This window comes from Oncorhynchus mykiss, chromosome 11, assembly GCF_057628025.1.
Source record: "Oncorhynchus mykiss isolate SJ-2025 chromosome 11, ASM5762802v1, whole genome shotgun sequence".
Classification (NCBI taxonomy): domain Eukaryota; kingdom Metazoa; phylum Chordata; class Actinopteri; order Salmoniformes; family Salmonidae; genus Oncorhynchus; species Oncorhynchus mykiss.
In genome coordinates, this window is record NC_143032.1 from 60,534,947 (window position 1) to 60,560,823 (window position 25,877).

Genomic DNA, 25,877 nt, shown 5'->3' on the forward strand with positions numbered 1-25,877 from the left:
CAAGCCGAAGAACACCATCCCAACCGTGAAGCAAGGGGGTGGCAGCATCATGTACTTTGCTGCCGGAGGGACTGGAGCACATCACAAAATAGATGGTATCATGAGGAAAAAGCTTTTTTACAACAAGTTACGCTACCAAAAAGGGATTGAAATTGTGGAACAACCCATAAATGGTGAGCACAGACTGAAGCCCTACACTTTACATACCGGCTACTCATCACGAAACGACACTAATTAAACCACTAACAATTATGTGGTTACTACATCCACTTAATCAAGATTATTGAAGCATGAATTAAAATGTCATCATATATATATATATATATATATATATATATATATATATATATATATATATATATACACACACACAGTGCCTTGCGAAAGTATTCGGCCCCCTTGAACTTTGCGACCTTTTGCCACATTTCAGGATTCAAACATAAAGATATAAAACTGTATTTTTTTGTGAAGAATCAACAACAAGTGGGACACAATCATGAAGTGGAACAATATTTATTGGATATTTCAAACTTTTTTAACAAATCAAAAACTGAAAAATTGGGCGTGCAAAATTATTCAGCCCCTTTACTTTCAGTGCAGCAAACTCTCTTCACAAGTTCAGTGAGGATCTCTGAATGATCCAATGTTGACCTAAATTACTAATGATGATAAATACAATCCACCTGTGTGTAATCAAGTCTCCGTATAAATGCACCTGCACTGTGATAGTCTCAGAGGTCCGTTAAAAGCGCAGAGAGCATCATGAAGAACAAGGAACACACCAGGCAGGTCCGAGATACTGTTGTGAAGAAGTTTAAAGCCGGATTTGGATACAAAAATATTTCCCAAGCTTTAAACATCCCAAGGAGCACTGTGCATGCGATAATATTGAAATGGAAGGAGTATCAGACCACTGCAAATCTACCAAGACCTGGCCATCCCTCTAAACTTTCAGCTCATACAAGGAGAATACTGATCAGAGATGCAGCCAAGAGGCCCATGATCACTCTGGATGAACTGCAGAGATCTACAGCTGAGGTGGGAGACTCTGTCCATAGGACAACAATCAGTCGTATATTGCACAAATCTGGCCTTTATGGAAGAGTGGCAAGAAGAAAGCCATTTCTTAAAGATATCCATAAAAGTGTTGTTTAAAGTTTGCCACAAGCCACCTGGGAGACACACCAAACATGTGGAAGAAGGTGCTCTGGTCAGATGAAACCAAAATTGAACTTTTTGGCAACAATGCAAAACGTTATGTTTGGCGTAAAAGCAACACAGCTGAACACACCATCCCCACTGTCAAACATGGTGGTGGTAGCATCATGGTTTGGGCCTGCTTTTCTTCAGCAGGGACAGGGAAGATGGTTAAAATTGATGGGAAGATGGATGGAGCCAAATACAGGACCATTCTGGAAGAAAACCTGATGGAGTCTGCAAAAGACCTGAGACTGGGATGGAGATTTGTCTTCCAACAAGACAATGATCCAAAACATAAAGCAAAATCTACAATGGAATGGTTCAAAAATAAACATATCCAGGTGTTAGAATGGCCAAGTCAAAGTCCAGACCTGAATCCAATCGAGAATCTGTGGAAAGAACTGAAAACTGCTGTTCACAAATGCTCTCCATCCAACCTCACTGAGCTCGAGCTGTTTTGCAAGGAGGAATGGGACAAAATGTCAGTCTCTCGATGTGCAAAACTGATAGACATACCCCAAGCGACTTACAGCTGTAATCGCAGCAAAAGGTGGCGCTACAAAGTATTAACTTAAGGGGGCTGAATAATTTTGCACGCCCAATTTTTCAGTTTTTGATTTGTTAAAAAAGTTTGAAATATCCAATAAATGTCGTTCCACTTCATGATTGTGTCCCACTTGTTGTTGATTCTTCACAAAAAAATACAGTTTTATATCTTTATGTTTGAAGCCTGAAATGTGGCAAAAGGTCGCAAAGTTCAAGGGGGCCGAATACTTTTGCAAGGCACTGTGTGTGTGTGTGTCTATATATATATAAATATATATATATAAATAAATAAATAAATATAAAAGTGTGCCTCTGCTTTCAAAGTAGGCCCTAAAACCACACCACAACATACCCACACAGTCAATGCTGAAATGTAGATGGTGCATATGTGACAACACATATGATATATGACATGGTGCAATGGGCTTGCATAAATAGTTATTATCAAAAAGCAACAATATGAGCAGATAAAACGCTAACATGAATCTTGGGCTTAGTGTGTTTTTGTGATTAAATTTGTTTTAATGAAATCAAAGAACGAGGTCACTGTGATATGCCATAATTGTTCTAACAGTCAACCTTTCATTAAAGTAATACGGACTTCAGCTACTTCTTACCTTCCTTCCTCCTTCCTACAGTATGATTACTACCCAGACATTAGAAGTGAGGTGGTCTAATTAGCATCAAGTGAATATCAAACCTGACCATAGACCATTTCAGGCAACACTTCATTTGACTTGGAAACAACAGTCAAATGGTAATGACATAATAATAACCAGGTCATTTCTGGTACTGTAAAATAAGGTGCTACTGACATCTCTTACAGAAAGTGGATAGGACTATACTGGAAAAATGTTCTCACTTAATACTTCAGTCAACCTAAAGAAAGCTAACGCAAAGCAGCAAGATTTTTTGTACAAAAAGGCAGCTCCTCCTGAGAACATAAAACATGGTGGTCCTGATAATGATATGGTGGGTGCTCACCTGAGCCTTCTCTTTGTAAGGCTGCAGCTCAGTCACCAGCCTCTCCAGCTCCTGGGCCTTCTTCCTGGAGACACTCAGCTCCTGCTTGGTCTTCTCAGCCTGACCCTGCAGCTCCTGGAGCTGCTTGGCATGGTGCTCTGAGGCCTCAGATAGGGCCTTCTGCTGGGAGGTCTGAAGATCCTTGGCCTGGGCCTCACACTGCTGCAAACTCTTCTCCTACACACACATAAAATGAAGGAGACAGTAACTAACATCAATCATTTGCTGTTTGGTAGGGGGACAGCGGTAGATTATTTCAGTGTTTGGGTTAGAGACAGTAAAACGTCTATTACTGAAGAATGTAGGCAGTTTTACAACAAACCTCTTCTCTTCACATCTAATCATCTACTTTATCCCAATCATCAACATCTCAAAGCCATCTCTGGGTTTTCACTCACCAGTTGTGTGATTTTCCCCTGCAGGTTGCTTAGCTGGCCCTGATGCTCGTCTCTGGCAGCCTTCAGCTCCTGCTCCTTCTGGGCAACTTCCTGCTGTTGTTGCTCCTCAGAACATGCAGCCCGCTCCTTCTCCTCTGCGAGTTGGGTCTGTAACTCTTCCAGACTCCTGGTAAAAGGGGAAGGAGGGGGAGATCAATCTCTGACCAAATGGACCAGTGGCATTCACACAAACTGTGGCTTCATTGTAGAGGACAGATTCAAACAGTTTTAGACTGAAACTGAAGAACTGATAAACCAGGGTGATGGACAGGTTTTGTGCATTGTTGTCATGCTCTCATTAAATATTGGCACTGGAGGAAACCGGATTGTGGACTTCTCAGATGACAGTAAGCCATTAAACTACTTTAATATGTTTGAGAACACCTTTGTTTGTGACATTTCATTGTGTACCTTTTTTTCTGAGTGATGTCTTCATTCATTTTGGTAAGCTGTGCTGAACTGTCGCCTGATGACTTCATCATGTCTGAGATGTCACTTTGGAGCTTGGCCTTTTCGTTTGCGAGCTGATCAAGCCTCTCCTCTCCAGCCTTTAGCTTCCTCTCCAGCCCTGAGTGAGAGGAAAACATAATTCAGTCATGGGTAACAAGCCTTAATCCACATGTACACAGCCAATTTGTTACACAATATAAACATAATGACTACCTCAGACTCTCTATAGTGATTATTTTAGTAAAACATTGGTGATATTTTGTGGTGTTGGTCAGGGATAACTTTCTCAAAACAGGTTGCGGTTGCCCTTTTGATTCACACATTGATTCAGTAATCACAACCTGGTTTATCGGGCAGAAACTCAAGACAACAAAAACAAGCAGGTTTGGAAACCCCTGGTGTAGGTTGCAAAGTTACATTACTGAATGTACGTAGGGAGAATGGTCATATTGAGCTGTGTGTACTGAAGGGTAGTGCTGGCCAGTGTTCTGACCTCCACGTTGGCTTCTAAGAGCCTCTGAGTGGGATGTGCACTGCTCTTTTGTTTGTTGATAAGCTTCTAAAGCAACTCTGACAGAGAATGAGGGAATTTAGACCGACACTATCAGCTTGCATCATTCAAGTTCTTAGCACTAAGCAAGACAACTACATGCACTAATATACTGTCTACTGCTTGGCCATGTGGACCAAAATAATGAATTATTTGCACAAAACCACATAATTGCTAATCATTAGATTAGCTTGAAGTCAGCATTTTCTTTCTGGTAAAATGTCTTGCAGATAAAAACCCACGTAACCCAAGTAATAAGAAAACAAAGACTAACGTTGTTACAGGTCAAACATCCTGTAACGTTGATACATGAAAAAAGTACATCCATTTACCTTGCATAGTTTGTGTTGACTTAGCCTGATTGTCTGTGCTTTCTGACAGTTTTTGTTTCTGAGGAAATAAAAAACTTTGATGAATACATTTGTGCATGCTTAAGTCAAGAGTTTTCCATGACAAACCTCAAAATGATTGACAACTAATAATGTTCTACACAAGTTATTTAACCAACATTTGTATTTAAGGATTATATCTTTGATGGTATCGTAAGTGTGTAATAGAGGGTAGATACGTTTTATCATTCCCATGAAAACAAAAAGCTAGAATTTCAATGCTATGCTCTTCCTTACCTGAGCTTACCTTGAGCCCTACAGTCATGCAAGTCCACCCATTCCCAACCCCTGGCACCACAACACCAGTCATAAGCCCTAGTACTCACCAGGTTGCCCAGCTCTTGCTCCAAGGAGACCTTGTCTTGCAGCACAGAGGTCAGGCTCTGCTGCAAGGAGAGGAGCTCCTGCTGCTTACCCTCCAGCTCAGAGTTCAACTCACTGACCTACAGCCACAGGCCAGGGCATGACACCATGGACATGGAGAACATTTTGAAGGGGGGAAAAATGAGGAGTGACAAAATGAAGGAAAAGCTAATAATGAGTCAAATGAAACAAAAGCAAATTGCTTTGAAGGTAGGGATAAATCAATACAACATCAAATACCACAGGTGTGTTTCACACTTATTTTTCTGGAAAACTCACAAAATAGAAACTGAATATGGTCATGGACAATGGTAGTATAGCGTGGGTATGGACCTACCCTGTTGCCCTGTGAGCGAGCTTGGCTCTGGGCCTCCTCCAGCTGGGTCCTCAGGTTCTGGAGAGCTTGGTTACCTTGGCCTGCCTGGGACTGCAGGACCTCCATAGCTGCCACCTGCTCCTGGACCTCCTTGGCACGGTCCTGGGTCTGCTGGACAAGCTTAGCTTCATGCTCCTCCAGCTCGTTTACCTTCAGCTCAGCAGTGTGCAGTTTGCCCAGCACGTCCTCCATCTCCACCAGGTGCTGCTCCTCAGCACTCTCCACACTGGACCGCAGGCTCTCCTCCAGCCACTCTTTCTCCTCCGACATGACCAGCAGCTGTTTGTTGAGCTCCCCTGTTTCCCGTGCCCGGGCTGCAGCCTCTGCCTCAAACCTGGCTCCCGCCTCCTCCAGTGCCTGCTTGTGCTCCACCTTCAGCCTCTCCAGGGCACTCTTGGTCTCCACCAGCTCTGTCGTCTGGGAACCGGCCCCTTTACTGAAGGACACCTTCAGCTCCTCCGTGGCCTGCTGGTGTGAGGCGATGGCAGAGTCCAGCTTGCAGCGCCACAGCTCTATGACGTCTGCATTCTCCTTCTCGTTCTGACTGAGGCGCAGCTTCAACTGCTCGTTGTCTGTTGAGACCTTGGTGGATGAGACTTGGAACTGAGACACTGCCTCACTGTGGGCCTTCTCCTCCGCTGCCAGCATCTCCTTCAGCCCTACCAGCTCAACCTGTTGCTGGTCTTCTTGAGAGGCCAGCTGAGCCCTCAGAGAGCTCACCTCTTCCAAGAGAGGGGAGATGGTGGAGTCTGAGCCCTCTGAGCTTTGCTGGACCTCCAGACGCAGCCGCAGGTCAGCCACCTCCCTGGTCCTCAGCACCAAGTCCCTCTCCAGTTCCATGATGCGGGACTTCTCTGACACCGTGGCCACCTATGGGACGGCACAACTCTGGCTCAAACAAAAGCATGTTCTTCAACCTATGGAAACATTGTGATTGTGTGTGTACTGGCAGGACAAGAGGGTAGCTGTTGAAGCCCCTTGTCATCAGACAGGTTTACATGGGTCAATATTTTTCTAAGAAAGTCATTACAAACAGATGTCCTTCATAGTTGCAGTAGCGCAATGAAAGTAACAGCGCAGACCCACATTAGCATAAAATGCCTACATTTGAAGTCCTACACCGCCCTCTAGTGGATATAAGCTGGAACCATATCAGTCATCACACATAATTATTGTGTATTGAACTACTGTCCCCAAATGCTACAGCTTCTACTGGTTTTCATCCTTACGTTTATATCAGGGGTCAATTTAGGGCAGAGAAACTTGATAGTTAAGACTCTCTCCCCCAACTAATGACGTCAAATGATTAATTAAGAACCAGGGGAAAAAACTAAACCAGCAGAGACTATTGCCCTTGAGGATGGCAGTTTAATACTCCATCACTGGCTGTGAAACCCCTGACAGACGCATATAAGAATTGTTAAGGGGTGGGAGCAGGAAATAGACTTGCAAGAGGCGGGGGTTCCCAGATGGGCAGGACAATTGGGGCTGGTAGAATTGGGGGGGACAAAGGACAACTGGGAGCAACGGTTGGGTATAGGGGTGCTGTCTGGCTACCATGTTGCACCACAAAAGCTGTGGAGACAGTGGGCAGAGGAAAACATGGAGAAAGAGGCAAGTGAATAACCCCACGATGGAGAACCCTAATGATCCTTCCTATATGTAGTGTGGCCCTGACATGGCCGAAGTCTAAGTCTAGGTTTTACCCAGAAAATGACAAATCAGGATCAACAGGATTGATGTTTAGGAAAACTATAAGTACAACTATAAGTTCTTTTTTTTGGGGGGGAGGGGGGATTTAAAGCCTGAATATTTGTTTTGAGTGACAGCAGCCATGTGCTTAAGATTCCTGTTCTGGTAAGATACAGGAATGTTTCATGTTTGACAAAATGGGAAGAGAATGAACTTACAGCTGAGGCCAAGAGATAATATTCTTAATTTCAAGTAAAAAGATTAGTCAACTACACCATTCAATGTTTGCTTAGAGATATTCAAATGCAGTTAAATACCGACTTTCCATCCACAAGCCTCTATGGCAGAAGTGGTCAGAAAAACAAAATATGGAAGCAAGTGCAACAGGTATTTGGAGATCCTCTGTAACCCATTGTACACCCTCCCAAGAGTTGCAACATTACCCCTGGTACCATCCACACTCCACCCCTCTTTCCAAACGCACCACTGTGCAGAGCAAGATCCATTACCCTAGTGTCTTCTAACTCTCTCTGGAGTTTCTCAGCTTTGGTCTTTTCAAAGAGCAGGCTCTGTTCAAGCTCCTTAATGTGGGCATGCTCCAGTTTGGTCTGCGTCTGTTAGTAAAGAAGGGGAGAGGAAGAGAACAAAACCAGTGCCACCATCACATGCCAGCCCAACGCAGACAGAGGAAGAGGGAGGGAGAGGAAGGAAGGGTACCCCATGCAGATCCCATGCCAACCACAGGTGAGCATTGGGGATGTAGCTGGAGGTGGTGATAAGAGGATATGATAGAAGCAGCAGGGGAGATGTGCAATGTTTATGGATGTGTAGTTGTTGGTTGTGATTAGAGGAATCCATGCAGAATGACCTGGTGAACAACCAAAGGGAAAGACTAGGAAGGAATGCATAGAAGTATGTGTGAACAACTGAGTAAGTGAGCCAGCAAATGAGCGCAAATCGAAATGGACGTGACTGCACATAAAAAGAGAAAGCACTGTTGGCATGTTTGTGCCCCCCCCCCACCATCTCCTGCTTTACTCTATGATTTTGAGGTCCTTTATGCACATTCATGTGAACAGGAAAGGGAAATGAAACTTAACTATTTACATGAAACGGCAATGCCGTGGCAGGTTGTAACAGCAACACTGTGCTCTCTCTCTTCTGTGATCACGCCCATTTGTTTAGTGAGTATAAGATCACTGATCAGCAGATAAAACAATATCAGAAACCATGTACATTCATAAAGAAACTACTTCGAACAGACAAATCAGTAAAAAAATAAATCATAATTTAACTGTAGAATGGGGCAGAACATATAAAAAAATAAATCATAATTTAACTGTAGACTGGGGCAGAACGTATAAAAAAATAATAATTTAACTGTAGAATGGGACAGAACGTATAAAAAAATAAATCATAATTTAACTGTAGAATGGGGCAGAACATATAAAAAAATAAATCATAATTTAACTGTAGAATGGGGCAGAACGTATAAAAAAATAAATCCTAGTTCACCCCTCGGACCGATTCATTAATTTTTACATTAAAATGCAATTAATTGAATTGCTACCAAGTGCAGAACATTTACTTCCAATTTCAACAGATGGCAATGGGAAGGTTGGAGCTCAAGACCGTGACTAGGCTGTGAGATGCATCTCCAGTGGTTGGTCAAGACCGTGACTAGGCTGTGAGATGCATCTCCAGTGGTTGGTCAAGACCGTGACTAGGCTGTGAGATGCATCTCCAGTGGTTGGTCAAGACCGTGACTAGGCTGTGAGATGCATCTCCAGTGGTTGGTCAAGACCGTGACTAGGCTGTGAGATGCATCTCCAGTGGTTGGTCAAGACCGTGACTAGGCTGTGAGATGGTGGAGGGGAGCATCTCCAGTGGTTCCATGCTTAGCACTGGGCCAACATGAACAAGAGGAGAAGAAAAAGAAGCAGTAACGTCACTGACTGAAGCAGTTACAAGACAACATTAGTACACCGTCAATTGCTTGAAATCAACAGAAAACATTTGCTGTGTTGATTTGGTTTGTTGTTGTTTTTTAAAAGCTGCATGCATGTGAATAATATATATTTCTGCAGTAAGTAGTACACAGAAAGTTAGTATGCAATCAAAGGAAGATAAAAAAGGGGTATTACTTCTAACCCTGTAGCACTCATTTTTAAAGACAACATTTGATGTGGGACGCCATCAGGGTAATTGGGATGGTCCCCTGATTGGAGTTGCACTGTGGGATAAATAATGACACAAATCCTTTGATCAGACGTGTACATATTAAACAGCCCCGGGTCCACCTGCTTCCCAGTCTCTGCTCCATAAACAAAGATATGGTTAACCAAGGGAGAGGCAGAAAAAGTAAGTTGTTCTCCAAGAAATAGCCCACATTTCCACATTCCCATCAAATAGCACTAGAGCGATGGTGAAGAACAGTGTGCAAACCTTACAGTCTGATGTGCCAACGACATTTCTTAGCAAGAGGGAAGCAGGAAAGAAATAAAAAACAACTAATTCCTAAAATGATCCTAGGCTCGTGTGTTTATTTCAAGCAAACAGTGTTCCAAAAACAAGTTGGGAACATTCAAGCTGTGTTAATATCCACATGCTACATAGTCATGAAATGAGGAAGACCTCCAGGTTTGTGAAGATCGGTCTAATCAAGGCACTGCGCATATTTGGAAGAATGACAATACATGGATAATAGTTTAGTTATTTGTAGATCAGCGAGTCTGCACAGTGCCGTGCTCAGGCTGATCCTCTACAAAAGCATGACTTCATGGACACTAAAAGAACATCAGAGCCAGGTTCAGTCAGGTCTGATTCTGACAGCTCTGTTCCATGGAGGACCTTACTGTCACACGATAAAGAATGAGATTTCAGTCTCGAGTGAGATGGCATCGATCATGCCATGCAACAAACCTAATAGGACTGTGGGCACTGGGCAGGACAGATCTCTGGTGCTTCTTCACCTGCATTGCTTGCTGTTTGGGGTTTTAGGCTGGGTTTCTGTACAGCACTTTGAGATATCAGCTGATGTACGAAGGGCTATATAAAATAAATTTGATTGATTGATTGATTAGACAGACTGAAGAGAATATTCATGCTCAGTCCTTGGCATACTAGATTAAGGACATGTCACTGACAAGGACACCAATCACTCACTTGCCAACTTAAAATCACAAGCCGGTGGCCAAACTGTTGATGGAATGTACACAGAGTAGCCAAATAGGGACCTTCAATAAGATTTATTAATTGACTATGTTAGAATCTAACGAACACCCTACCACTTTAATCTCAGGGATCGGGACCAGGGATGTTAATTCCAGAGGTGGACTCTAGTCTGCACTCATCAGAACAGGATGCTTTTAACTCAAAATGTCTGTTTCACAAGACAAGGAGTTTCAACGGCAGTCCTGATGAGATGCAGTGTTGGTGGATTTCTGATACACCTCAGCATCAAATGGATTAATTCCAGTCAGTTAGGGGCGATTTTAACTTGAGATCAAAGATGCTCCATAGCATTAGAAAGGAAAACTGTATTCATATTTTTGAGTTTGTGTAGAAGTGTGTGTGTGTTTACCTCCAGGTCTCCTTTGGTAATGCAAGCTTCCTCCACGCGGAACTGGAGGTCCTCCACTTTCCTATCACACAGAGCACACTTCAGATTATAGTTCAGGAACATTGAACATAAGAGGTCTGAAAAAGGAATCATGGATCAAGGGTTTGAAACAGGGTTTCAATCTGACCTACATAATGCCCCCCCCCCCCTCCCTCCCCATTTTCCTCCTGTGATACTGTACTGATAACATACCATCAGAACATAGTTATACCCATATAGTTAGACCCCATACCCCCTGGACTCCCTTCACCCCACACCCCTCTGAAGCCTCACCGCTTCTCCTCCTCCAGCTGATTGAGCAGCTCAACCTTCTCCTTGTCAGCAGCCTCCACCAGGGTGCGTAATTGGTCCATCTTGGCCTCCATCTTCACAACACATGAATATGCATTCATTAAAACAGATCATGAATATAAGTTGAGACACTCATGACAAAACAATGTTATGGAAGGCCGCTATGCATCTGGGAGTTGGCTATAAAAACAAGTGCTATCTCATTGCCAGCAGATGGCAGTGCAGAGGTTTTTGTGACATGAGTGAGGTACAGCGAGGTGTTTTCCCAAACCATTACCCAAGGTTGGTCATGGTCATGTATGACATAACACACTTCTGCAGATGAGAGTACAAGTTCCAAAACTGTAACGTCCTGGGACTTATCTGTGGGGAAATGTGTGTGTAAATAATCCTGAGGGCGAATGCTTGTGTGTGTGTAAACCATGAGGAGGAACTCAGTGTGTATTGACCTGCTCCTGGTCCTCTCTCAGCAGGGTCAGTTCCTGCTCCACCTCGCCCACATGGGTGGTTGCCTTGGCCACCTCTGCCCTCTCCATGTCACGCTCCGCCATCAGCTGCTCAATGTGCTGCTGCTTCTCCTTCAGCACCTCCTGAACTGCTGTGGTGCCAGAGATCTTTCTCGAGTACCGTGATGACGTTTCTGTCAGCTGTGGTGGTGGGGTGGGGGGGTAGGTAGAAGAGTGTTTAGACTGGTTAATGGGGGGGTGGGAGTTCTACTCAGGACAACAAAAGACAAGACCAATGAAAGAACAGACATCTTGTTGCTCTGCAGTTGTGAATGTGGATGCACTTATGAGTGTGTGTGCGCCTCACCAGGCCTGTGCGGCTGGGCTTGGCACTGACGGAGGAGGCCACAGAGCTCATGGAGCTGATGGAAGAGGCGCTGGGGCTGCGCTTCAGGCCCGAGGGCGTGGCCACCAACTTCCGCACCATGGTCTTTGCCTTGGCCGGCGTGGTAGAGGGGAAGCCAATACGCGTGACCTTGTGGACTGGGGCAAACAGGCCATACTTGGGTAGGCATTGAAAGTATCTGAGGAAATACAAATTAAGTGGATAAGAAAAAAACAGATGTCACTGCGCCCCCCCCGCAGAAAAAAAAAGTCTTATATACAAATAACACCCATAAGACTTGCCGGTACTTAACTCTCTTTTAAACAAACTGGTTGCCAGAGTAACATGTTTCTCAAGCCTGTGTGATAATCCTCTCTGGTCTGATTACCTGGTTCCTGCCACTGCCCCATCGTTCTTTCCCAGGGGCTCATCCAGTTCCACACCACACCACTCTCCCTTGGCAAAGTCTGTTTCACCAAGAAAGCGAACCACACCAGCTTTTGTGCCACCAACCTGCAGAGAATGTGCAAAGAAAGAGTTCAGAAAAGCCTAAAAAAATATATTTTTTTATTATTCGATTTTCTATTATAGAGCGCTTTCATTACTGAAAGAATCTCAAAGCACCTAGAGGGTAACTAGCTTGGCATGAGATAAGACTACCAAGGCAACAGTTCATAATAATAATAATCATCATAATAATCAATACATGCAACCTGTCAACATCACGGGGCTGATAAATGTATCGTCAGCGATTCCTTTTACAATGCTCTAAAGCAGTGATCACTTTCTAAGTCAAAATGCAAGCCGAGATCTACCGCTCAGATGTTTTAAACATGGCTAAACGTAAGCCTATGCAACATTAACCTATTAAAAACAGTTCTGTAACAATTAGGTTTGTGCAGTAGGCTAAAGGCCCAATAAATTATCGCTGCATATTGGATATGCTTGAATTACCCTGCCAATGTTGTCCTTCTCAGACCATTTAGAAATGATTTGGTAATAGATCATTTGTTGTATTACTTGTGAGGCACAGCTAAGTGAGCATAATCATTTGCGTTATTATTTTTGGGGGACGGATGGTCAGTCTGAGGGGAGGGAAGGAGCAGTGGTGAGGCTGCCTCTCAACCAACTCACCGTCCCACCGTTTTCTCTCCATTTGCTGAGAAAAGGGGACAGTCTTCCAGCTGATGGTGAAACAAGTCGCACTGCATTATTTCTGCCTCATGCACAAATTCATATGGTTACTCCTATGACCAGAGACTGTTAAATATTCATCGATATTAAAAAAGCCACAAGCCACTAATAATAACCCAAGCTCATCGGAAGACTTTGCTATACTCATTCATTGCAGCTGCAATGCTGGTTGTAGCGTGAGTGGAAGTAGGAAGAACGCACATTTGATGAATTATAACATCTTTGAACGTGTTGACAGTGTTGAATAACAATTTAAACATGAACTTACTCATAAAAACAGCACCTCTTTGCTGTACTCGTTGAGTCTCTCTCTTGTCATGGGTTTAGAAGTTTAAAAATGTCAGTGTCAACTTTGCTGTGCATTCGAGGCTTCTTTTTACAGTCTATGGCTTGAGGGAATTGTGCAAACACAGTGATCTGAGCTACCTGATTGGCCAGTGGTAGGCCAAAAGGTGCACTTGATTTGCTCTCTGGCCCTGCCGGGTAGGTGGAGTTCTCCACCTTTACACAAATGAAACGGTTAAAAACAGGAAAACTTTGCCATCCTGGCACTAGGGCTGCTGAATCAAGTGCACCTAGCAACAACAGAGCCAAACAAATTAAGAAAATAGCAACGGAATGCTTTATCCTTTGTTTTTTTACAGCAACGTTTGGTGATCAACCAGTAATGCCTTGGAGATCGACCAGTATCGCGATCGACCGGTTTTTGACCACTGCTCTAAAGGGAGAAGTGAGGAATACTGTGGTGAGAAAAGCACCCTCCCGTCCTCTGAGCGTGGGTGACACTTCCTCTTAACACAATGTGTTACACAGCCCGAGGCTGACGGAGAGAGAGAGAGAGGGGCCTTGGACAACACACTCAGGACGGAAGGTGCTCATACGAGGACAGAGCTTGGCTGTGAACAGAGGGACTATACACAGAAACTGAGCTCACTGAGGAGTGTTAGAACAGATGTTCTCATTGGTCAGTGAGAAGTTGGGAAGGAGGTGGGAGGAGGTTGTGTTCCGCAGACACATTCCTGAGAGATTACCATGGTGAGAGGGAGGAGTGGTCAGTCGTGTAACTGAGACCAGCCTGTATTTACAGCATTTGTGGCCACACAAGGGGCAAGAGGAGGGTGTGGGGATGGGGATGAGCCCTCTCTAACCTGGAACAGGGTTAGGAGGCCAGGAGGAACATTTGAGACAAACTTGCATAAATGGACGAGCAGGCAGGTGCTTCAGGATAAAAGCTACCTGATCCAAAATAACAGCTGCATTCAAAGTGTAAATGAACTAAGCCTTACCAAAACACGGTCTCCATTCTTCAGCTCCCTCTCCCCTTTCTTGACCGAGCTGGTGTCTGAGAGGTTGGAGATGGACTCGCTGTTTGTGCGTGCCAGGTTGGAGGCTGGAGTGGCAGGCGTTGCAGTTGAGGCTTTTTTGACAGAGGGGGTGTGAGAGGCCAGGCTGGCGGTGGAGGGGGTGGGCGACCCAGCCCGGGACGAAGGTGCTGTCTGAGTCCCGTTGGCCTCGCCCTCTGTGTAGGACAGCTTGGAGGGGCGGGTGAATATCCCTTTCAGGGCCTCGCACTGGAAATAGCGCACCCCTGCCACCGAGCCATCGTTCTTCCCAATGGGCTCATCCAACACTATGCCAGCCCACTGTCCTGGTGCAAACTGAGCCTCCCCCAGGAACTGCACCACACCAGGTTTGTTCCCATTCACCCACACTCGCTCCCCAACCTGGAAGTTCTCCCCGCCATCTTGTGTCCCAGCTGCACCGCCTCCTGGAGTGGACTTGTCGGCTGCAGCTACTTTGGATCCGGCTGCATGGAAACAGGTGGAAATCATCCAATTACTGCCAGTGTGCCAACGCCACTAAAGTTGGTCCAGGGTGAGCTGAACTAACAGGGCTAACATGAAGGGGTTAGCTCACAGAACATGACACCTTTACCCTGCTATTCAACAGTTCCAAACTCTTATCCCAGAGTGAAATATGTTACGTACAGTGCCTACAGAAAGTTCACACCCCTTGACGTTTTCCACTTTGTTATTACAGCCTGAATTTAAGATGTATTAATTTGAGATTGTGTCACTGGTCTTCACACAATACCCCATAATGTCAAAGTGGAATCATGTTAGACATTTTTACAATGAAATGTCAAGTCAATAAGTATTCAACCCCTTTGTTATGGTTAGCCTAAATAAGTTCAGGAGTAAAACATTGCTTACAAGTCACATAAGTTGCATGGACTCACTGTGTGCAATAACAGTGTTTAACCTTTTTTTGACTAACTCATCTCTGTACCCCACACATACAATTATCTGTAAGGTCCCTCAGTCGATCAGTGAATTTCAAGCACAGATTCAACCACAAAGACCAGGGGAGGTTTTCCAATAACTCGCAAAGGGCACCTATTGGAAGATAGTGAAAAATAAATAAAGCAGATATTGAATATTCCTTTGAGCATGATGAAGTTGTTAATTACACTTTGAATGGTGTATTAATACACCCAGTCACTACAAAGATACAGGTGTCCTTCCTAACTCAGTTGCTGGAGAGGAAGGAAACCGCTCAGGGATTTAACCATGAGGCCAATGGTGACTAAAACTAAAAAAGTTAGAGTTTAATGGCTGTGATAGGAGAAAATGGAGGATGGTTCAACAACATTGTAGTTACTCCACAACACTAACCTAAATGACAGAGTGAAAAGGAAGCCTGTACAGATGAAAAATATTCCAAAGCATGCATCTTGTTTACAATAAGGCATTAAAGTAAAACTGCAAAATATTAGGCAAAGAAATGAACTTCATGTACTGAATACAAAGCGTTATGTTTGGCGCAAATCCACCAACATCACAGAGTACCACTCTTCATATTTTCAAGCAGGGTGGTGGCTGCATCATGTTATGGGTTATGCTGTTCATCTGCAAGGACTAGGGAGTGTTATTGGAAAAAAGAAACGGAATAGAGCTAAGCATAAGTAAAAATCCTTTTGGAAAACCTGGTTCAGTCTGTTTTCCAACAGACACTAGGAGACAAATTCAGCTTTCAGCAGGACAATAACCTAAAACCCAAGGCCAAATATACACTGGAGTTGCTTACCAAGACAACATTGAATGTTCCTGAGTGGCCTAGTTACAGTTTTGACTCAAAGATGCTACACACAGGATTTCTTAGAATAATCGCATTGTTATTTCAGAAAATGTCCATAACATATCTAGCGCAAACAGTGGAATGATGGTGTTTCACAGTATTACTTACCCGTCAGTGTTGTGATTGGCTGTGAAATTCACCTATTGATTTCTCCCGCCGGAGTGGCATCTGTTGTCAAACTGGGAAAGCTGTTCTGACTTTGTGGAGCTGTTCTGATCTAGTGGAAATCGTAATTTCCTGATTGTTAAAATTCTACACTGTTTATGTGAGAAAACATGCACTAATAGTGTAAGGAATCATTGTACCATCAAATTCGTTGTGAAATATATTTTAAATTACAAAGAATATATTTTTTACCGTTTTTTGAAGCTGGTGGACCAAAACAAAAGTTACTTTCGGTTTTGGTCCACCAGCTTCAAACCGCTGTAAAAATGAAAAACTATATATTTTTTGGACGGCTTGAAAATCTATGGCCAGACATGAAAATGGCTGTTTAGCAATGGTCAACAACCAACTTGACAAAGCTTGAAAACTTTAAAAAAATATATATATATGCTAAATGTTGTACAAGCCAGGTGTGCAACGCTCTTAGAGACTTACCATTAAGACTCACAGCTGTATTTGCTCCCAAGGTGATTCTAACATGTATTGACTCGTGTGAATACTTACGTAAATTATGTACAAAAAACATGGGTGAGAAAAATTCAGGCTGTAACACAACAAAATGTGGAATAAGTCAAGGGGTATGAATACTTTCTGAAGGCACTCTACCGTCAACATTTGATCAGGCCCAATAATTAAGGTTGCCTGATTTTCTACATATAAATAAACTGGCTCATATGATAACAGCCGAGCAATGCACAAAGTAATAGTTGATTGGATGACATTTACATGAGGCCAAACTTCACAGTGGCATTTTCACATGACCCGACTGTCAATGCTTTGAAACAAAATACCAGCACAGGGATCACATTTTACACAGCAAGCCTGCTGTGTCTAAAGCCTCTAGTGAACTCAATTCACAAAATTTCTCCTACTTAAAAATATAGTTAATCCACCATATTGGAGAGATTTTGGGGGTAAATACTATAGCCTATGGAATCAAAATGGCCAGTGACCGATCAGCATGTCTACATCAAATCTAGTCAAGCCGCATCAGCAGATCCAGACTGATGAAGCAGTAAAGCCCATTTCATTGCAACCTTAAGCTGATTGATGACATCAAAGTCAGAGGTTAGGTGCTGTAGCTACCAGCCTTAATGAGAAGCAGCAAGGACATGAGAACTGCTGGTGCTAAGGGGGACGAGGACCTCTTACCAGCGGAGGGGGTGGTCTTGGTGGCTGGCGCCCCCGTTGACCTACCCATCTTGCTGGGCGCTTTGAGCCCGCTGGGCTTGGTTGTGCTCATGTTTCCTCTCTGTGTGCTGTGAAATCTACAGGGCCTTTCTGTCCGTCAGTGGGCGCCGGCAAACCCCAAATCATTGACGTAGTTGTGCTCAGACTCTGAGATGACAATGCTCTCTGAGTCACAGCACCAAAATAAATCAAACAAAAATAAAAAAAAAAGTGGGAAAAGGGGTGAGGGAGAAAAAGATGCCCCTCAAAAAAGGACCCTGTTAAGAGAGAGGAAGACATATTAGTGCAACAAACAGCTTCGTATAATATGCATTTGAGTTAACCTAGTTTATTCATATTATTTACTTTGCATAGAAGACTACTAATGATAATATCCTGAAGGGAACAGGATTTTCACAGAAAAATCATATATTTCAGTCTTCACTTAAAATGGTAAGCCAGGAGGGAGGGTTGTTTCACTGGTCCAATTTTTACTTTGTGGACATGACTATTCAAACACTGGCGTCTTATATTGATTTGTTCACTTGGTATAATTGGTTCCACCTCAACATCATGGGTGGCACTGACAAGGCTTATCGTTTACAACAGATTAATGGTGAGCATAGATGGGCTGAATAGCCTGCCCTTGACATTCAAATGATCTTGTGTTCTTATGACAACAAGCAGTGCTCCCCCGATTGACTCGTCACAGTGAGTCCAATACTAAAAATACTCTGTCACAAGCCAGGCCACATTCAAGTGTCTCTGTGTGCGCATGTATTTGTCACCACCATACAGAAACAAACTCTCGCTTTCCCTTTCTCTCCTTCACACACACACAAAGTCGATCAGTCTTCGATATCAACGAACCTAGTACCATTCAGAAACACAGGCAGGGAATTCTTAACGAAAGACCTGCACATAAACACAGCAGAGCTGTTGGCCGGGGTTGCGGTAGCCAGGAGGAAAGCATGGCCAGCCATAGATCTCAATTATCATGGATTTATTGGTGGTGACTGTGTTACCTAGCCTCAGTGCAGTGGGCAGCTGGGAGGAGGTGCTCTTGTTCGCCATGTACTTTACAGTGTCCCAAATCTTTTTGGAGTTAGAGCTACAGGATGCAAATTTCTGTTTGAAAAAGCTAGCCTTTGCTTTCATGACTGACTGCGTGTATTGGTTCCTGACTTCCCTGAACAGTTGCATATCACTTGGACTATTCAATGCTATTGCAGTCCGCAACAGGATGTTTTAGTGCTGGTCAAGGGCAGTCAGGTCTGGAGTGTTCTTAGATCTACATTTTTTGAAAGGGGCATGCTTATTTAAGATGGTGAGGAAATTACGACAAGGCATCCTCTACTGACGGAATGAGGTCAATATCCTTCCAGGATACCCGGGCAAGGTCGATTCGAAAGGCCTGCTCGCAGAAGTGTTTCAGGGAGCGTTTGACCGCGGACCCATAGCGGATGCAGGCAATGATCACTGAGATCCTGATTGAAAACCGCAGAGGTACTGTATTTGGAGGGCAAGTAGGTCAGGATAATATCTATGAGGGTGCCCATGTTTACGGATTTAGGGTTGTACCTGCTGGGTTTCTTTGTGATTTGTGTGAGATTGAGGGCATCTAGCTTAGATTGTAGGACTGCCGGGGTGTTAAGCATATCCCAGTTTAGGTCACTTAACAGAACGAACCCTGAAGATAGATGATGGCCAATTAATTCACATATGGTGTCCAGGGCACAGCTGGGAGCTGAGGGGGGTCAATAACAGGCGGCAACAGTGAGAGACTTATTTCTGGAGAGATTCATTTTTAAAATGAGAAGTTCTAACTGTTTGGGCATAGACCTGGAAAGTCTGACAGAACTTTGCAGGACATCTCAGCAGTAGATTGCAACTCCTCCCCCTTTGGCAGTTTCATCTTGAGGGAAAATGTTGTAGTTGTGTATGGAAATGTCAGAATTGTTGGTGGCCTGCCTAAGCCAGGATTCAGACACGGCAAGGACATCAGGGTTGGCGGAGTGTGCTAAAGCAGTGAGTAAAACAAACTTAGGGAGGAGGCTTCTGATGTTAACATGCATGAAACCAAGGCTTTTTCGATTACAGAAGTCAACAAATGAGAGTGCCTGGCGACATGCAGGGCCTGGGTTATGCAATACTGTATAGAGGAATGTTCTGAAAGTTGAACAGCTTCAGGTTTTACATCTGGCCTACTGTTTAGGCAGTGGTGAAGTAACATCTGCAATGGAATAGGCCAGTTCAACTTCATACGTCCAGTCCCCTCACTACACTGCCAGCAAAAGAAAATGTATTATTACATTCCAGCTATTGACAGAGAGGTCTCCCTGCTCTAAGTGAGAGTACCTAACAGTATCAAGATGCCCTGGATTACGGAAAACTGATAACTAAAGAAATTCTAAATGGATCTTGCAGCTAAGTCACAGACACATACCTTCCATTCCTCTGAAGCCCTAAGCACTATGTTAAATAAAACAAACTAGATCTCTCTAACGCACATCTACCTTAAGGCAAAAATAAGTTTCTCAACAGCACAGAATAAAGGGTGGGTCTGCAGCATTGACCCAATTTACATGGCGCAGTTTTCCCCCTCTGTGGCTGAATGACACCCATTAGTGCCCTGAGGTCAGGACCACAACCAAAAGCCCTCAAGGAAAAAGCACAGAAATTATTGATATCTTCATGGCAGTGAATCATCAGAGGATACAGAGTAGAGGGTATCCATTGATATGCCTATTCTATTTGCTATAAATTCACTCCTCACTAATGGTATACTCTATAAAAAATAGAAGATGGCCGATTACAACAAATGTCCAGAACTATATTTCCAAAGCTGACTTAAACAAAAACAACCCCACAAACAAATAGGACTATGCCTCCTCCATTGCATCACAAACGTCATCTGTTGATTCCATGGCATTGTTTAGAGAAAGGCTAAAGTCAACTTGGGGAAGAGAGCGGGCTTTCCCAAATAGACCAGCAATTTCTATACTTGAAACCAGAGCCGTACATCTATAATTATAAACTATGGACAGCTTTCAGTTTAGCACTGGTGTAGTCAGCTGAAAATGATCAAATTATGCAGATGGAGATGTTTCCCACTGGTAAAGCTAATCCTTCGCTCCAGACTCTCACTTTAATCTCTATTCAGGAAGACAGCCAAACACCAATGTTCTGTTAATGCAGGTTTTGGGCAATTCACTTATCCTTACAAACCCAAATGCCCATCACTGTCATGCACTGCACTACAGCTGTAGGCTGGCCTACTACAGTGATGAATGTTCAAAATGACATGGTATTTTGGGGAAGTTACCATACCAACATCTTAAACTATGTTACTAGTCAGGGCATTTTCCTAAAAATAATTCCCATCCACTTCAGAGATGGAAATTTTAGAGATGGAAACGACTAACTGACCCTCATTAATAGGTCAACAAACGATTAAATTGTTTCCAAACAGTAGAATGAGGAGACCAACAGAAAATACTATTAGAGATCTGTATATAAGAATGAGATGCTTTTGTTTCTGCCCTAACAATGGGAGTCGGCCCAAGGCGGGAAGGCAGGCGACGAGACTAGGCCCAAAATAAACCCATAGAAACATATTGGGCTTATTTTGGACAGATTTTGGCGAGAGTGAAACCATTCGCTTTTGTCTCTTCCTCTCTTATACTATGCATGCATACAAGGACCGGACATTTCTCATTACGAGCTTAAGGGAAACGTGTAGCAATAGCAAGCCTATCACCTTACAGTTCAAAATTATTAAACAATCCTGTAATGAAGCAGATAAAACATAATTTTCAAACATTTGCCAAAATGCAATTTGTGGAAAACACAGTTCTAAACCTAACGCGAGCGGTTGTGATAGAGATGAACATTTCCGTTAGACATTTAGAAAGAGGGGGAATCTAATAGCAACAACTATGATGGATTGCTAATATGACTAGGATTGTGCCTTTGGCTTCTGGACAACAAAAGAGAGTTGATATGAAAAACACTAGAACAGGGGAGAAATGCTGGTTAATGGCATGAGGAAGTCTTTAGAGAATAAATTGCCTCCACATTTCTACGGATGGATTTTTGCAAGGCTACTTTGAAGAAAGGTAAGACATGCCTCATTATTTGGAAGGAAAGTAAACTTTCCGGTTTCAATTCTACTGCCTCAAGCTCACATTGCAAAGTGGTGGGTGACTCGCTGAGTCAAAAGGTAGGCAGGCTATGGCCTGTACACCCGAAAGGCGAATGGGAGGTGCGCTTTAATTACGAATTGATATTGAGAAATAAAAATAGCTTGTTTTTAATTCCACAAAAGAATGAAAATTACCAATAGACCGATAAGCATGACCAGACATATGTATTTTCAGCAGCTAACCGAGTAACATCCCTATTATTTGAATGTAATTTGATTTGTTTCAATTTAACAAACTTACTTTCAGACCAGGATAATTTTCTTTAGCAATTGTTGGACCCACTTCCTGTAGTGTGCAGACATTAATTATTTGTGTCTAATTCCATGTTTCCTATGGCTCTGGGTTCATGCCACCTACAAAATGTAAAGCACTAATGACTCATTTGCACTGTGAACTCAACATTACAGTTCCACCAGTGCATGCTGTAAATTTAGGAGACATAAAATCCGATAGCTTGCTGCCATCCTTCAATATTATTGCTATATAGTTTAACGAAGCACGCACTGTAAAAGGAAATAACCTTGCTGCTCTGTTGGGATACATGAAATGGGTGGGGACTGCCTAGCTATAATTAATTGTGTTACAATTTCCTTTTTTTATTTAGCAAATTTCTCTTACTTTAAAGCTCTGCATTGTTTGGAAAGGGCTCGTAAATAAGCATTACAGTAAAGTCTACACCTGTTGTATTCAACGCATGTGACAAATACAACTTTAATTTGACTGGTTGAGGATGTGTTCTGTAAAACAGATTTAGTTCTGAAACCGATTTGAGGGCCCAAAACACGGAGATCATCAACTTCCATGTACGATTACTTGTGGCAGCAGCTTATCCACAGCATGTCTGGCTTAGCTAAGCCATGCAGAGTAGGAAAGCATCACTCAGACAGACTGTATAGCTCTCTGAACGCAGGAAAAAGGCCTTTCATTCTTCACTGTGCAATATACTGTTGCTGACATCAGTTGTGCAAAAAGCCTCACTAAATGACATCTCCAATTTGCAATGTATTGTATCCTACCCTTCCCTCTCAGACTTCCCCTTTCTTTTCCCCATTCCTTTCATTAAGGGCAAATAAAGTAATTCACTCTCAGCTAGTTGGAAGCACTTAGAAAATAGGAGAGTTGATTTGTCTAAGGGCATAAACGTTGAAAAAAGTGTTTAACCACTTGGTACTCCAGACTTTGATTGTGGAAGGTTAAAGAATTAGGCTATTTGAAGGTGAAAATAACATTCGAGAGGACATTTTAAATCCAAGGACAAGATCAAACTAGAAATAAAACAATTCCCGAAATTGGTTTGGTTTCCAGCTTGAATGGTTCAAAGTTTACTATTACTGTTGGTGGGTTAGTTTTTGATGCTAATTTATGCAAATGTCAATAGTTTGACATTTATAGACTTTTGAAAATGATAGTTTTAATGTTTGCAGCTGAGGTGGTAAAAGATCAGTAGCATTTAAAATGGTCTACCACTGTTGTTGTGGTTGGCATTATGCCAATTTACGCAAATTCAAATTGAGTATATTTTAAAGGTTTCAGATCATTTGAAGTTAGGATAGCTTCAATGTTTTAAAGATGATCTTGTAGCTTAATTGGCTGAGGAGCAGGACCATTTTCAATAGCTACCACTGTATTCCTATGGTTCTCATTCAAACCCATGTTATTTATGCACATTTAAAATTGTTATAGTTCAAAAAGTATAGATAGTATCAACAAGCTGTATGCAAGACAAGCTGTATGCAAGCCAAGCTGTATGCAAGACAAGCTGTATGCAAGACAAGCTGTATGCAAGACAAGCTGTATGCAAGACAAGCTGTATGCAAGACATCGAAGTTGAGTCAGTCTGCACATTTCAACATTGGAGTTGATAGCTTACACGGTTCAAGTAGCATCTAGAACTTTTAAAATGTTACCATTCAAGTCTATGGCCACTGAAATGTATGCAAATATGGTTGTAGAACAAAAAGTTAATAGTATAAAAAATATTTTCTCAAGCAACCTGCAAAAAAACAGTCTACAAGAAAGCCAGTCTACAAGTTTAAAATGTGTTTTCATGTTGATAGCTTAAGTGCTAGAGTGAGGGGAATAATTAATATGTAAGAGCGCTAGAGTGGGCTTGCTTTCAGCAAGCACACTAAATATATAGTACCAGTCAAAAGTTTGGACACACCTACTCATTCATGTTTTCTTTTTTTACATTGTAGAAAAATAGTGGAGACATCAAAACTATGAAATAACACATATGGAATAAGTAATCAAAAAAGTATTACGCCTAAATATATTTTAGATTCTTCAAAAGGAGCCACCCTTTGCCGTGAGGACAGCTTTGCACACTCAACCAGATTCATGAGGTAGTCACTAAGGAATGCATTTCAATGAACAGGTGTGCCATGTTAAAAGTTGATTTGTTGAATTTCTCTTTCTTGTGTTTGAGCCAATCAGTCGTGTTGTGACAAGGTAGGGGGGGGGGGGGGGTATACAGGAGATAGCCCTATTTGGTAAAAGACCAAGTCAATATTATGGCAAAAACAGCTCAAATATGTAAAGAGAAACGACAGTCCATCATTACTTTAAGACATGAAGGTCAGTCAATCCAGATAATTTCAAGAACTTGGAAAGTTCCTTCAAGTGCAGTCGCAAAAACCCTCAAGCATTGTGAGGAGACTGGCTCTCATGAGGACCGCCACAGGAAAGGAAGACCCAGAGTTTCCTCTGTTGCAGAAGATAAATTCAATTGAGTTACCAGCCTCAGAAATTGCTGCCCAAATAAATGCTTCAGAGTTCAACAGACACATCTCAACATCAACCGTTCAGAGAAGACTGCCTGAAATCAGGTCTTCATGGTCAATTTGCTGCAAAGAAACGAATACTAAAGGACACCAATAAAAAGAAGAGACTTGCTTGGGCCAAGAAATATGAGCAATGGACATTAGACTGGTGGAAATCTGTCCAGCTCTCTGGTCTTGGCCATTGTGGAGAGGTTGGAGTCTGTTTGATTGAGTGTGTGGACAGGTGTCTTTTATACAGGTAACGAGTGGAGAACAGTTGAAGTGTACCTATGATAAAAAAATTACAGACCTCTACATGCTTTGTAAGTAGGAAAACCTGCCAAATCGGCAGTGTATCAAATACTTGTTCACCCCACTGTAAGCAAGCCGTTATGCCCGTCAGTATCTCAATGGAAATGCTAGTGTACTGATGCATATTCCTGACCAATTTCTCTCCCAAGAAAAGAACAAGCATATCATTAGGCCTATACTGGAATGAAGGGATATCAGGGCAAATAGCCTAATATGTTCAATGCAACCATAAATCGTTACAATACTATTACCATGTTATTGCTACTTTTATCCGTGGCGTGCTGTAATGTAAATTAATTAGTGATGCACCGATATGACATTTTTGGCCGATACAGATATCCAATATTATCCTTGCCTTTTAAGCATTCTAGTACAGTTAAATAATTAACACTCACACACAGCAGTCTAAGCCACTGCATCTCAGTGCAAGAGGAGTTACTGCAGTCCCTGGTTCGAATCCAGGCTGTTACACATCCGGCCGTGATTGGGAGTCCCATAGGGCTGCACACAATTGGCCCAGCGTCGTCCGGGTTTGGTCGTCCTTGTAAATAAAAATGTGTTCTTAACTGACTTGCCTAGTTAAAAGGTTACACACACCACACTGACCAAAAAGTTCATTTGTTGGCATTTACATATGTCCCCATTACCAGTAAAACAATCAAAACCTATTTCTTTCACTTACTTGCGGTGCTGCTTTATTGTTCATTTGTTCAGTCGTTTCGTTCTCAACCAGTATTTCTCATACTATGGAATGTCGTTTGGGTCTCTGAAGTCAAATAACACTATTTGACCTGTCAAGTGAGCTTGTTGACCAATCAGGACCTGAAGATGACTGCACGTCACACAATTTTAGGTGTCATCATCTAAAATAACCCTAATTTATAAGACAGTTCTTATTTGAATAATGGTGGTTGGACCCATCTATGTGAAGCTAGCCACAATAAGGATAAAATAAAAGTATGTAATTGACAGTGATGCAAATGAATTCAAATAGTAGAATTATGCCATAATTGAATAGATCATGCTAAACGAGGTTGGAATGTTATAAAATCAACAAAAGACAATTTGTTAATTTGACAAATCTGTTGAAATCACACTGGATGTATTATACTTAAAATGTGTGTTTGGAGCATACTTATTTCACTGTACAGCATTGCCTAT

The 25,877-nt window shown here is 42.6% G+C and overlaps 1 protein-coding gene across 21 annotated transcripts in view; it reads right to left on the reverse strand.

The window, feature by feature from the left end:
* clip1a (CAP-GLY domain containing linker protein 1a) overlaps positions 1-25,877 on the reverse strand; it is a 57,153-nt gene that overhangs the window by 24,058 nt on the left and 7,218 nt on the right. For 10 of the 21 annotated variants that reach the window (XM_090190694.1, XM_090190693.1, XM_036935913.2 and 7 more), the window contains exons 2-15: positions 17,420-17,715; positions 14,251-14,771; positions 12,159-12,283; positions 11,753-11,969; positions 11,389-11,586; positions 10,922-11,013; positions 10,610-10,670; positions 7,536-7,640; positions 5,296-6,204; positions 4,922-5,038; positions 4,539-4,596; positions 3,618-3,774; positions 3,168-3,333; positions 2,731-2,946 (exon numbers count right to left, since the gene is read on the reverse strand). In XM_090190694.1, coding sequence (XP_090046820.1) covers positions 2,731-2,946; positions 3,168-3,333; positions 3,618-3,774; positions 4,539-4,596; positions 4,922-5,038; positions 5,296-6,204; positions 7,536-7,640; positions 10,610-10,670; positions 10,922-11,013; positions 11,389-11,586; positions 11,753-11,969; positions 12,159-12,283; positions 14,251-14,771; positions 17,420-17,510 — 3,033 coding nt within the window. In that variant the 5' untranslated portion in view covers positions 17,511-17,715. Of the gene's footprint in view, positions 1-2,730; positions 2,947-3,167; positions 3,334-3,617; positions 3,775-4,538; positions 4,597-4,921; positions 5,039-5,295; positions 6,205-7,535; positions 7,641-9,170; positions 9,260-10,609; positions 10,671-10,921; positions 11,014-11,388; positions 11,587-11,752; positions 11,970-12,158; positions 12,284-14,250; positions 14,772-17,419; positions 17,716-25,877 lie in introns of all 21 variants that reach the window. The other 11 variants (XM_090190697.1, XM_090190696.1, XM_090190695.1 and 8 more) reach the window with 4 other exon arrangements.